The following is a 13,534-nucleotide window of genomic DNA, read 5'->3' on the forward strand; positions in this document are numbered from 1 at the left end:
CATATGTTCTTTAGTTTTGGAAAACTATTTTAAAACGAAAAGAGTATATCAATCACTATCGTTATATTCCCTTTAATGTATTTTCTTTCCTTCCTACTCCCATTTTTTAAATTTATGGCGTCTCCAATAAATTATAAGTTTTGTCTCAATTTGTGTACTGTTTAAATTTAAAGGAGAATAATTTGTCTAAACGAGTTTTCATCCATATAATCAAGTCAACTTGAAAATCACTGCACCATAATTAAACAAAATAATCCTTTAAACTAACACCACCAGTTGTTGATTATTTTATCAGCTCAATTACAAATTGAAACATTTTTATATTTAAATTTAATTAAGTTGGTCTAAACTTAATAAAAAATTATTTTTATCACACCAACGTGTAGCACAGGCGCGTTTCAATAACGCAACTTTTTCGTCTTCATCTTCTCCTTCTATTTTTCCGTTTCTCCTCCTTCTTCTCCTCTTCTTTCTTTTAAATTCGTGCACGCGCGTTCTTTTTCCTCCTTCGTTATTGTAATCACCAACAACAACCAATATTTTGTTAACAAAAACCAACATTTTGAATTGAATTTGAATTTATATAATGGATAATGTTTGGTTCATTTGATATTATACAGTGATTTCATTTTGATAATATTTTCGGTTCATTTTAGACGCAAGTGTTTTTGAATTCGAGTTTATATAATGAATAAATATTCGGTTCATTTAGTATTATACTGTGGTTTCGCTTTAATAATATTTTCGGTTTATTCTAGATACAGATGTTTCTGAATTTATATAAAAAATAACATAACTATCCAATAAAAATAAAGAAAAGAACAATGTTTATAAAACAATAATTAATTTTATATTATGATGACGGCAAAGTAAGATTACTTACTTATTCTCTCATTTTATACTGCAATTAAAACCATGTATCACTTGAAGAATAAGAAGCAAGCAGTTCGGAGACAAAATCTTGATTATTGATATTAATTATAGTTATAGTTATTATTAGTGTATAACTTCTTGTGCAGAAACTAATATTATTGACAAGTCATTTAATTTAGTAGCAGTTTTCTATATATTTATTCCCAATTTTTATTTCAAGCAAGCTTGAAATTTGTGAAATTTAGAGTATGGTTGGGTGAGATTCATATATGGTATTCGGTTCATCTGGTATTATACCATGGTTTTGTTTTAATAATATTTTCGATTTATTTGCAGTTCAGATGTGTTGTCGATGAATAATTTGTCCCAATAGTTGGAATGATTTTCAAGACAAATTGAATGGAATTGAATGAAATCTAATACAATTGAATAAAGTGATAATAAATAATTTTATTCTTTTTTGCTAAAAAAGACTCAATCATTAACAAAAACACATCGAATTCATTTTTAAATCCAAATGAATCTCATCAATTAAACTAAGAAATAAAAAATTTGGTCAATACTTATCAACAGCATCAAGTGAATCTTAATTAACACACAAATGATCGAAATAAATTAAGAAATGAACCGAAATTATTTAATGATGGTAGCAAAAAAAATCAAAACTAATAAAGATGCTCGCAAAATGTTGGTATTATTGGTGATGAAGATAACAAAAAAGAAAAAGTAGAAGATGCAACATTGAAGAAAAAAAGAATCTGCGTGTGCGAATTTGGAAGAAGAAGAAGAAGAAAGAGGAAGAGAAGAAGAAGGATGAGAAGAAGAAGAAGGGAAGAAGAAGAACTTGCGCGAATTTGGAAGAATAAGAAGAAAAAAGACGAAGAGAAGGAGGAGGAGAAGGAGAAGGAGCGCGTGATTTAAAAAGTTGTTATAACAACTTAGATAGACTTAGATAAACATTTTGTTTGAATGTAAAGCTTTATTCTTATTTTATTATTCCTTCAGGTAGTACTCAGTCAAGAAGATACTACTATACAAGATTCTAAAAATCGGACCGATAATCAAACTGTTCTAATTATTGATTCATTAATTTATTGATTCAATCGATTCAACTGTAATTCAATTGAAATAATTGTTTTATAATAAAATAATAAATAAAATATAAATAAACACACTAAAAATAAATTAAAGTCTAATATAAACTTTAAATTATGATCCCAATTTAAAATATTACATCAACTAAAATCTTAAATTTTGTCAAAGTATAAATTTAAAGTTAAATAATTTTTGATCTCATTAATTAATAATAATATAATACTCATTATATTATTAAGACAGCCACTATTTATGCATAATTTTAACAAAATTATTAGCACAAAAAGATTGATTATAATGGACAAGTAATAATTTTACAATTTTAATATGACCTGAAATGATCTTGGTGATGAACATAAACAAAATCTGTTTAAAGAACAAAAAAAACAGAAAAATTTGAAATACTAGAATATTATGTAATTGCTATTTAGAAAATGAACATATTAAATTATTAACAATGCTGTTGAGTTTGCACAAATAGAGATTATGTGCATATATATTTAAGACTCTGCCCAAGACTCTTTTTTAACAAAATTAATCTCAAGTGATATGTTAGATATATATTTTCTATAACTAATCATAACATAACTTAATTTTATTAAATGATTTCATTATCTTTTGTACTCTTTACAAAAATAATAAATTAATCAATTTAATTAATACAACTTTAAATACAGTAAATAATCTGTCTCATACACTTCTCAAAAGTGATCCTAAATTATTTGCAATAATAATGAACGATATTTCATAAACAACTCAATTGTCAAAATTAAAAACATGAATAACATTATTTAAAATCTACAGAAATACACCAATTTCAAAAAATGTATAATTGGCAAAATTGATCAAATCATGGCAAAACTAAGTTCTTAAAAAAATTTTTGGTATATCACAATCAAAACGGAGCCGGAGCTGTTTTGTCCTTTTTGGTATATCACAATCTGTTAACCAAAAAAAAAAAAGAAAACCCTTCAATCTTCTAAGACTATAAATACATGATAATAAATAATATATATCGCCATGCATAAGGAAAAGTGAAGTGTAAGTCTCTTCACTTAGAAATAAGTATTTCATAATAATCATATCATATCATAAGATGAAGCCAATTTTCTTTGCAATATTCTTGATTTTGGTTTCCGTAATGTTCTTTCCCTCATCAACACTTGCAGCTCCAGTAGCAAAGCGTAAGAACTCTTATCTCATTCTAATCATTTATAGAATGTTATTAGGACGACGGCATAAATGGTATGGAAGCCGAAGATGACAAGGACAGGAAGAAGATGGCAAGGACGGAAAGGAGAGGCTGATAACGATGGGGACTTGCAGCTAGATGGGGGGAATGGAAGATGGAACTTTGGCTGAGAGTGGAACAGAATGGATGGCTTAGTGATTTCAAGTTTTCTTGTCACTATTTTTTTTGAATCCAAAACGACGTTATTTTGGTTCTAGCTTCAAAACCGATCGGGGTCCCGATTCAATTGACTCACTAGTTCTCGATTGATATTCCAATTCTCAAATTGATTTTTAAACTTGATGGTTTTTTACTATGGACCTAACCAAATTTGCGATCGATTCACGGTTCGACCTAGGGGTGCACAGACCCGGTCCGGCCCGAAGGTCCGGCCCGGTCCCGAACACTTTTGGGGCTAATTTGGTGTGATTTCATCGGGTTTAGGGCGGGTAAGGGTCTCAAAAATAGACCCGGTCATTATTTCGGGTTGGGTCCGGGCCATAGCTCGGGTCACCCGAAGTCGGCCCGGTGACCCGGTCATCATACACAATTAATATTTTGTGTTATTAGTGATGGATCATGACTATTCTTATGTGGAATTTAAGTATTATAAATCTTAATATTTTGTGTTATTAGTCATTATAAAACTATAAGTTAATGTTTTATGTTTAGAATGCATAAGACTTTAGACTAATGCATAATATTGTGTTATTTGTATTGATTTAAATATTTGGTATTATTAGACAATATTAGTATTGATTGTGGTTATACTTTAGTATTGATTGTGGTTATGCTTTAATTTTGAAGAATGGTTGGTTCTTGTTATATTTTTCTAAGTGAATTTTACCATGTTAAATAATGGTTGGAGTCTTGGAAATTTGAATATTTTTACATGCTAGCTTACAAGAAGGTATCAACATAATGTAATGTTAACGGCCCGGTTTTCACCCGATTTTTACCCGGTATAATTGTGGCCCGAAAGTGTATTGGTTTCATCGGGTTTAGGACTGGGTTCGGGTCTAATAAATAGACCCGGTGTATATTTCGGGTCGGGTCTGGGTCACATCAAATCCGGCTTCACCCGGCCATGTGCACCCCTAGTTCGACCAACTGATTCAAATTGGTTTTCAAAATCATACCCATCCACTCACACTCACACACTAAATTAGCCACTACTAGAACACCTGGTTTGGCTTCTCTAAAATGCTTAGTAAAGCAAAAACATGAAGGGTAAACTATTATTGGAATCATTTAGTAAGTCTCTTACACACAAGAAAAATTATTGATGCAAGAAAAAGTGCTCAACAGTCAACACTTATTTAAGCGCATCATCCTCTAAACAATACCAGGCTCAAGGCTTGTTCAAACTTTGAATCTGAACACACATATCAACAATCTATACTCCGATCTTGAGGCCAACCAAACTCTTCCAAGAATGCCAACACAACCCCGTTAGACCAACCAAATCCAGTCTGCATTTGCAACACAGTTACCAACCAATACATAGTCAGATTCACATGGAACAGATCATGAAAAAGTGTTTGTGAAAAGCAACTTCAATTTGTGATTTTATAAGCCAGCTATATTAATTAGGACATACCTGGGGTGCATATTCACCCCCGCCTCCATATTCTCCACACTTCTCCACGTCAAGCTTTTCATGCATTACCCCCGTTTTCTTGTAACTAACATAATTGCTTCTAATCCATTTGATAGCAATTTCCTCAGCCAACAACCTTGCTTCTTTTGACCCTGATTTTACCAGGCCTTCTGCTAGCATGTGTTGAAGTGGAGCCCAACCATTTGGAAAGTCCCTATTACGTTTCAAATGAGTCACTAAAAACACTTAGCTGATAGACACTATTGTATTATTGGATGGTAAATGCATGTCAATTTGATGTACAAGAATATATCTCAAATCCAAATTGTTTATTACTTACCACTGTTGTCCTGAATCAGTCAAAGAAGTTGCAATTCCGGCAGCACGAATCAGGCCAGAAGTTTTGAGAGCATGAACAACGTTACCCACAAGCGAACCATCTAATGAAATATAAAATATACCAAATTTTCAACTTACAAGACAGGAAATTCTACCGAAATAAATTGAACAAAAAATGTAAAGCTTTGAAATATGGTATCCTGATTGTGCCTCTGAGAGTTCCAGTATCATACACTCTCATGCACTACTTCCTCCCCCAAAATACTCCCCTAATACATAACACGCTTTTGGAGGGATAACTATAAGAAGTTACAGATGGGTTTACTGTAAGGCTTACTCTTGTATTAGTTAATCCTAAGTTACTAACTGTCCGCGTGCATGTTTGATTCTAAAAAGTTCAAGCTTGCTAGTTCAAAATTAACAAGGGATTGATACCACAATGATTAGGATAACCAATCATGCAATTATATTTACTTGTTATTTGATGAAGATATCATATCAAGAATACCTGAGTAAAATGGCTCCATCCACAAAGGAACAAAATTGGAAGCAAATACATTTTTATTCTGATGCTTATCTTCCCAAACATGAGCCACCTAAGAGTGTCGAAGAGATTAGCAATGCAGCAGCAGAAGGCTATGATATCCCTCTTTATGGCGGATTTCTACAAGGAGCAATAGGAAATACCTCACATGTGCCACTGTTGAGCCAGTAATCGAGCCATTGCTTCTTGCTTGGACTCCAGAAAACAGAATTTATTGCCTTCTTTCTAGCATCAGAAAGTTCCATGAAGTGTTTCACAGTGGTTTCGTCTCCAATAGCTTTTGCAAAGAAGGCAATATTAATTTCCATCTGGATCAATATTCATCAGAATTAAATGAGGTTTCGAACTCTGATTTCAGGTTTTTCTAGTCAATTGGTCTAAGACATACCCCAAGCAGATATGCATTCAAATCAACAGGTATTACAGATGTTGTAGCTAGTGTACTGTAGTCAGGTGGAACTCTGTATTAACACAACATGGTTTCATCAAAAACATAAATACGTCGGTAAGAACTTAAAGTTGTGTTTTTCCCCTTTTTTGCAAAAAATCTTAATTTTATGTAATATAGTACCTCATCCATCTTGTGCTGAAATCCCATCCTGATTCAGCAGCCGAGGCAATATCACGGTAAAAATGCTGCTTTTCTGAAATATTTAAGAACTTGGAAGCAGATTTCTTGTCCTGTGCCATGGAATTTGTTACCCAAAATTACAAGTTTGAATGAAATACCACTGCATCAATACCACAGTAGTTAACAAAGCACACACACCATTGTGGACGACTCTGGCCTGGGTTTGTTCCACATTGCCTGATAGCGATTCAAGTTATGGGAGTGTCCTTGAGCATCCACAATGGTCACTCTATGTATATCTTAAAGATAAAATATAAGGTAAAGCCATTACACTTGGGTAAGACTAAGAGGCAAACACATAAAAGTATTCTACAAGCATAGTCGATAAATATAAGGTGAAATTTTGTGGTTTAATACCTGAATTCCAAAAGGCATGCTCCTTAAGCAGTGCAGGTAAACATCTTTTAACTAACTCAATGTCACCAGTGATGCGGTATATCTCATAAATCATAGAGCTTAAAAGAGGAGGCTGACTGTAAAATCATATTCAAGGTTATAGTTTCTATTCTCGTTTGTAAGAGCAAGAATTATAATAACAAATTCTTTTATTACATACGGTGTAGTGATGAGAATGACATTATATGCAGGAAAAAATATCATAACAGAACTCATAGTACACTATCCTTTTGCAACTTATTAGTGAAGTTAATGCAAGATCGCAAAAAATGATAGCATATAATATAATTCAGTGAACCGAAGCTTTGGGAGTCAATAACATAAAGTTGCCTTATTTAACTTAACATCCATAATTTCATGCACGTAATATATCCAAACATTTTTATTCAGCAAAAGCAAAAGGCAGAGTCCAAGTTTAGACTTAGACCAGTCAACAAAAATGATGACAAATTTAGAAAGTCCAATCATATGGGTGCTTCTTTTAGGAAGCTATTTGTTTAAAAGAAATTAATGTGTCTTTACCTATCCTTTTTCCTAGATCTAGATTTTTGTAGGAATGGAAAATGTGGTTACCTCCTGTTAGTGTAGTACTGTCTAGCCCCATTGAGCACAAATCCATATTTTTCTATTAAAGAAACAAGATTCATCACAATAGCAGTAGCAGTCTTATGCATTTTACTCACCAGCAAGCCCCTGCACCACTCAAAAATGAATGCATCATTATTCCTTATAATGCTCTGAAAAGAGAAAGAGAAAGAGAAAGAGAAATAGTAGAAGAACGAACCGAATGACCCAATAGGAGTCCCAATAATAGACCTCGCGAAAGCGTGAACCAGGAATAACAACAGGGTTCGGCAGGGGAAGCAGAGTGTGCAGCTGCGGGTTCTTTTCGACTTCATGGGATACCTTGCGACTCAAGTTTCTCCAAAGCGAATGAACCTTCAAAGCCCACGCCCTCACCTCCGGGTGCTTCACCTTCGTCAAGAACCCTTCTGGCTCTGCAACGAAATCATGTGGCTGCCAGCACACCAGATCATCCCCTGCGCCCTTAAAGTACCTATTGATGAAGCCTTTCAGCACCTCCGCAGAAACGGTCCCGTTGGAACTCAGTCTTGGAAGGTTCTGGAATGCTTGGTGTGTCTCGGAGAGGGTGAACTTGAGGGGCAAGTCAACGTAGGTTTTGGGATCGAAGTTGGAGTCCCCGAAGGTTTGGAGCGCCGTTTCTTGGAGCTGTTCGAGGAAGGAAACAAGAGGAGTGGATGGCGTGACAACGGAACAAGAGGAAGAAGAAGAAGAAGAAGCCATGTGGGACGAAGCTACAGCAAAGGAGAGTGAGAGTGAGAACGTGCACAGTAGTAGGGTGAGGGCGTGCAGCGCCATCTTGTTGGAGTCAACGCGAGATTGTTGACTCGTGAAACATGGTGAATGGTGATTATGTCAATATATATTGATATGTTGGTGGAGAGAGAGAGAGAGAGAGAGAGAGGAAAACAAACCTAGGAAGTAGTGAGAGTGATGCGAAGAAAGGTGACCGGCAGCTACGACAAAAAATGGTAGCTTTTAAACTTTTGCGTCATTCGTAAGCAAACAAGTGTCAGCGTTCTTAGGACGACGGCATAAATGGTATGGAAGCCGAAGATGACAAGGACAGGAAGAAGATGGCAAGGACGGAAAGGAGAGGCTGATAACGATGGGGACTTGCAGCTAGATGGGGGGAATGGAAGATGGAACTTTGGCTGAGAGTGGAACAGAATGGATGGCTTAGTGATTTCAAGTTTTCTTGTCACTATTTTTTTTGAATCCAAAACGACGTTATTTTGGTTCTAGCTTCAAAACCGATCGGGGTCCCGATTCAATTGACTCACTAGTTCTCGATTGATATTCCAATTCTCAAATTGATTTTTAAACTTGATGGTTTTTTACTATGGACCTAACCAAATTTGCGATCGGCTCACGGTTTGATCAACCGATTCAAATTGGTTTTCAGAACCATGCTTATATTTTTTTTTGGTGACTTCAGAACCATGCTTATATATTTCATGTCAATTAGTTCCAAAATGATTTTTAAAGATCAAGGTTTAGAAAACCAAACCGATCATCGAACTGCTCTGATTATTAATTAATTGGTTCAACTGAAAAAACCATGTTATAGTAATAAATAAAATATAAATAAACACATTAAAACATAACTATAATCTAATATAAACTTTAAAATATCATTCAAATTAAAAGTACTATATCAACCACAATATCTCATTAAAAATAACAATTATACAAATTAACAATCACAAGATCAAAAATAGCACCACAACAACAATAATTTATCAAATTAACAAATTCAAGAACATGAACTCAAATTAGAATAATTATTCAAATTAATAATTGGCAAAAATACAGCCACCTAGCAATCACAGGATCAAAGAACAACACCTCAGAAACAATTTATCAAATTACTAGACAAGATCAAGAACATGAACTAAGATAGAATAATTGTTCAAATTAACAATTAGATAAAAATACAACAACCTAACAATCACAGAGCACTTCAACAACAATTTATCAAATTACTAAATTAACAAGATCAATAACATGAATTTAGATCAGAATAATTATTCAAATCAACAATTGGACAAACATACAACAACCTAACAAGAGATTAGAAGCCAAATTGTTCTCAGTAGGTGCATTATTATCCCTAGATGCTTTTTGATTGATACTCTCATTCATACTTAAAAATTACCAGCAACCCAATAACAATTAACAATATTACAGCAACCCAATAATCTCAAGGATAACAGTTCGTACACAACCAAAAAAATTAACAGATCAGAACCATGTAAGAATCAAAGAAAATCAGTAAACCAATAAATCAATCCACAACAATCTAATGAGTAATGACAACATCATTGACAGAATATCAGAAAAAATGAAAATTCAGTAAACCACAATAATGACAATAAGTCAACAACAATTGATTTAATGTCGTATAATAGAAAATAAAAGAGAATAAATGCCTTTGAATCCAAGCAATCGAGAAAACATATAAGACCATGTGAATCAGGCCAGTTTTTGTATTTTGGACCAAAACAACACTGTTTTCAACTTTTCATTCCTTCAAAAAAAAAAAAAAGAGAACCCAGCCAAAACGGTAACCCAGCAGGCAGCAGCATCTCTGAGGTTCGAGCTCCTTCGTCACTGCCACACTTGCTCCGTTCAGCCACCGCCGTGTCACCGCTGCCATCGCAGCTGTCGAAGCCGCCTTCCCCACCACGGTCGTCTCCGCCACTGCTCGAAGGCACCATTCCCACTACAACTCGTCTCACTTCCTTCCTCCGTCCCGCAGCTGCTGTTCTGCCGCACCGGCTCTATTCCACCGTGCTCCAACCCTTCTCTACTCCAGTTCCACAACTCCTTGGCAGTAATTCGGCAACGCTCCACCTCTTCTCGAGTTCTGCTTCCCAGTAACCCTCTAGTCCCTCACCTCTCTGATTTTTCATTTTTCTTCTAATCTTCTTCAATTGTTATTGACTTATTGTCATTATTGTGGATTGGTATTATCGAGTTCTGCTGCCCAGTAACCCTCCAGTCCCTCACCTCTGATTTTTCAATTGTTGTTTACTTATTATCATTATTGTGGTTTGGTATTATCATTGATTGGTTTAGGATTGTTGATGATGTTCTTGAATCTTGATTCTGATTTGTGGTTTACTGATTTTTCATTTTTTCTAATATTCTGTCAGTGATGTTGTCATTACTCATTACTGATTGTTGTGGATTGGTTTTATGATTGGTTTACTGATTTTCTTTGATTCTTATATGGTTCTGAAATTTTTTTTTGTGTGTACTTACTGTTATCAATTTTAAAGGACCTGCATTAAAAAAAATGAAAAAAGTAAGCAAACCATATATGAAGCACCTATTGAAAAATCTGAGTATACCATTGCAACATCAACATATATAAATTGCAACATGCCAACATCTGCGATTAGAACCAAAGTGGATAACGATTTAAAATGAACATGAACAAATTCACAAAAGAAATAATCCCACATAAGAAGATAACAGTATAATTAGTAGTCAAAATAATAAAAACTCTACCAAAGAACTATCTTTGTTGACCAGTTGAACTATGTTATATACAATTCTGCAAATAAGCAGAGACATTTTTCCTGAGATAAAAAAATCTTTAAATAAAGTAAATTAATTATAAAGATAAACATATCAAAAATCTTTTAAATTTTCTTTTCATAAAAAATTTATATTCTTATATCCAAAATCAACACAATAAAAGGGGTGATGTAAAAGGAATGAGTGGAATAGCACATCATTGCAGAAAACGCACCTTCAAAACCACTTGAGAAACTCATTAAACAGTTTCATAGTGACAAATTACTCCATTTAATTGACATGGAGAATGAAGTCATGATACTCATGAACTAACCTGGACTTCCCTTGTACGGAATCATTAGCATAATTCCCAGTAGAACAAAAATTGAAGGAAAATTTTAAATTGACAGAATTACAGCACAAATTCACAAATTATTTTCACAAATTCACTAATTATTTCACAAAGTACACATATATAAACAAAATTACAGCAGAAATTCACAAATTATTTCACAAATTCACCGCAGCTACGGCGAGAGGCTCGGGAGCAGCGACGGCAAGATGCTTGGGACACAGCGAAGGGCTCGGGAGAGGAAGAAGACTTCTCAGTTCTCTGGGTATGGACTGGAGTTCTCTGGGTATCAACCTGACTCAGAAATCACTAACAAAGTAGCAGCAGCACAACAAATTAAAATCATTAACAATTTTGCAAAAACAGAACAATAATCAACCTGACTCGGGAAAATTAAGAAGCAAAAAGAAAAGCAAGAAGAGACTGAATCGGAAATAGAACCAAACGGAATCAGAAATACAACCAAACTAATTCCAAAAATTTTCATGTGGTGCACCAATTCCACAAAGTTCAGAATAAACAAAAAGTTCAGAATCAACCCTAAACCAGAATTACCCTCAATCAAAACAGAACAAAAAAGTTCAGAATTAAAAAACAAAATCAGAATCAACAATCTCAACCATAGAATCAAGAACAAGCCAACGAAGTGTTCATTACAAATTACAATCAATATGAAGACTAAACCAGAATTAAAAAAAAATAGAATCAGAACAAAAAAAACAAACCTGAGGCTTAGGCTCCATTACAGAGGACGACCGAGGTGCAGGATGGTGAGACGACGGCGGCGACGAACCAAAAACCAGAAATGGAAGGACAACACTGCTTCAATGACGGAGAAAAAGAGACTGGACAGACGACATGGCTTCAACGACGAACGGGCGACGGGCGACGAACGGCGGTGGCTTCGACTGCATCTAGTGCGTGCTGCTGCGGTTCGTCGAGGACGACGGCGGCTGTTAGTTCGTGGAGGAGACGGCGGCTGCTGGAGAGGTGGTGTGTGGAGCCGTCGACGATGAGGGAGAGAGCGAAGCGCTACGAGCCTACGAGGAAGGGAGAGGAAGAGGAAAGGGCCGCGATGGTGCTGTCCGGCGGCGTCGATGGCGGAAAAGAAGGGGTTCGGCGCTGCTGGGAGGGAGGGTTGCTAGGTTAGGGCTTTAGGTTATCTGATTTGGGTCACTTGGTCTAATGGTTTTGTTAGGGGTTATAGGTGAACCAGTTTGGTTCGGTTTGATTAGAAATTTTAATATCAGAACCAAATATTGAACTAAAAAGTTTTTGATTTATTTGGTTTTCGATTTTTTCGGTTCGATTTTTAATCTCCTATACTTCTTTTATGAATTTTAATAGGGAGTCAATAAAATATTTATACAATGTATACAATTGAAATTTAAAAATGTCCAATTCAGTATTAAAATAAACCCGTCTTTACTATTTCATTAGACGCCTACCCTAAACAAAACTCGCCTTGAACCAGATTATTATCTGCCCGACCGAGTAAGAGCAAGTCGGATATCCGTGAGTTCAAATACTTTTGCCAATTCTATCTCAATGTACTTTTTAATTTCTTTGAAATAGCTTTGTTGTAATAGGAAGACTGCTTGTAAAATAAAACCATATATTTCATTTCAATAATTGTGGTAGAAAGTTAACGCTAGCTAATCCAGTCCCCATTTACATTTCAGTTATTCTTTCTTTTGTATATGAAATTACTAAAAATAATAGGAATGTTTATGGATCAAATTCGATCCGCACATCCACAGTATTTATCTAAATTCGATTTTAAAATTATGGATATATATTCGATTTGCAAGATTATCGGATCTGATCCGATTCGCACACTAATAGAATTGGATTGTAGATTTTGTGTAGATATCTGTATATTCGTGTATCTACAAAAATAAAAAAATAAATAAGTAAATACTCTTTTTATGTTTTATTTCAACTAATAATTATTATATATGTTGTATTATTTTAATTTATTATTTAAAAAAAATATGTTTAATATTATTTTAAAAATAAACATATTTAAAATAAATTTGTAAATATATCTAATATCCAATATATGATTTGATTGACAAATGTGTGGATCAGATCAGATTCAATATATATAGTTTTTAACTTTAAATTTGATCCAATAATTTTAGTGCAAATCGAATTGAAATTTTGACTATATCTAATCTCATCTGATCTGCCTTCATCCTTTAAAATAGCATATATTTCATTGTCAATATGCTTTTTAATATAAATATTAGTCGCTGTACTTTGTCAAGTCTACTCTACATACATACAAGTCTACGCTTTGATAGTCCTTCTAGATTTTATTACCATCAAATTTGACCAGTTTGTCGTAAAATATGTTGTACCAT

At 34.2% G+C, this 13,534-nt stretch overlaps 1 protein-coding gene and 1 long non-coding RNA gene across 5 annotated transcripts; both read right to left on the reverse strand.

The window, feature by feature from the left end:
- LOC110271364 lies at positions 3,378-11,332 on the reverse strand. The gene is made up of 2 exons (XR_002362049.1): positions 8,640-11,332; positions 3,378-3,520 (listed from the first exon to the last, which is right to left on the reverse strand). It is a non-coding gene; the product is annotated as an uncharacterized LOC110271364 (long non-coding RNA).
- LOC107635532 (probable trehalase) lies at positions 4,333-12,371 on the reverse strand. Of its 4 annotated transcripts, none has more exons than XM_021122145.1 (14): positions 11,894-12,371; positions 11,339-11,477; positions 9,247-9,252; positions 7,494-8,205; positions 7,283-7,402; positions 6,671-6,786; positions 6,452-6,552; positions 6,254-6,363; positions 6,071-6,143; positions 5,826-5,990; positions 5,647-5,734; positions 5,140-5,239; positions 4,800-5,013; positions 4,333-4,671 (listed from the first exon to the last, which is right to left on the reverse strand). In XM_021122145.1, the coding sequence occupies exons 4-14, from the start codon at positions 8,087-8,089 to the stop codon at positions 4,588-4,590; spliced, it is 1,767 nt and encodes a 588-aa protein (XP_020977804.1). In that variant the 5' UTR covers positions 8,090-8,205; positions 9,247-9,252; positions 11,339-11,477; positions 11,894-12,371; the 3' UTR covers positions 4,333-4,587. The 4 variants fall into 4 exon arrangements, with proteins under 4 accessions (XP_020977804.1, XP_020977806.1, XP_020977805.1 ...); XM_021122147.1 differs by lacking the exon at positions 11,894-12,371 and adding an exon at positions 11,548-11,680; XM_021122146.1 differs by lacking the exon at positions 11,894-12,371 and having other exon boundaries at positions 11,339-11,680.

The sequence above is a fragment of the Arachis ipaensis genome, chromosome B04 (genome assembly GCF_000816755.2).
Source record: "Arachis ipaensis cultivar K30076 chromosome B04, Araip1.1, whole genome shotgun sequence".
Taxonomy (NCBI): domain Eukaryota; kingdom Viridiplantae; phylum Streptophyta; class Magnoliopsida; order Fabales; family Fabaceae; genus Arachis; species Arachis ipaensis.

Excerpts from the sequence above, each read along its gene's own strand:
- LOC107635532 (XM_021122145.1), bottom strand. The coding sequence starts at position 8,089 with ATGGCGCTGCACGCCCTCACCCTACTACTGTGCACGTTCTCACTCTCA. Across the intron at positions 6,787-7,282 it reads CAGTACTACACTAACAGGAG|TCAGCCTCCTCTTTTAAGCT; the intron begins GTAACCACATTT and ends ATGATTTTACAG. Across the intron at positions 5,735-5,825 it reads TCAACAGTGGCACATGTGAG|GTGGCTCATGTTTGGGAAGA; the intron begins GTATTTCCTATT and ends CGACACTCTTAG.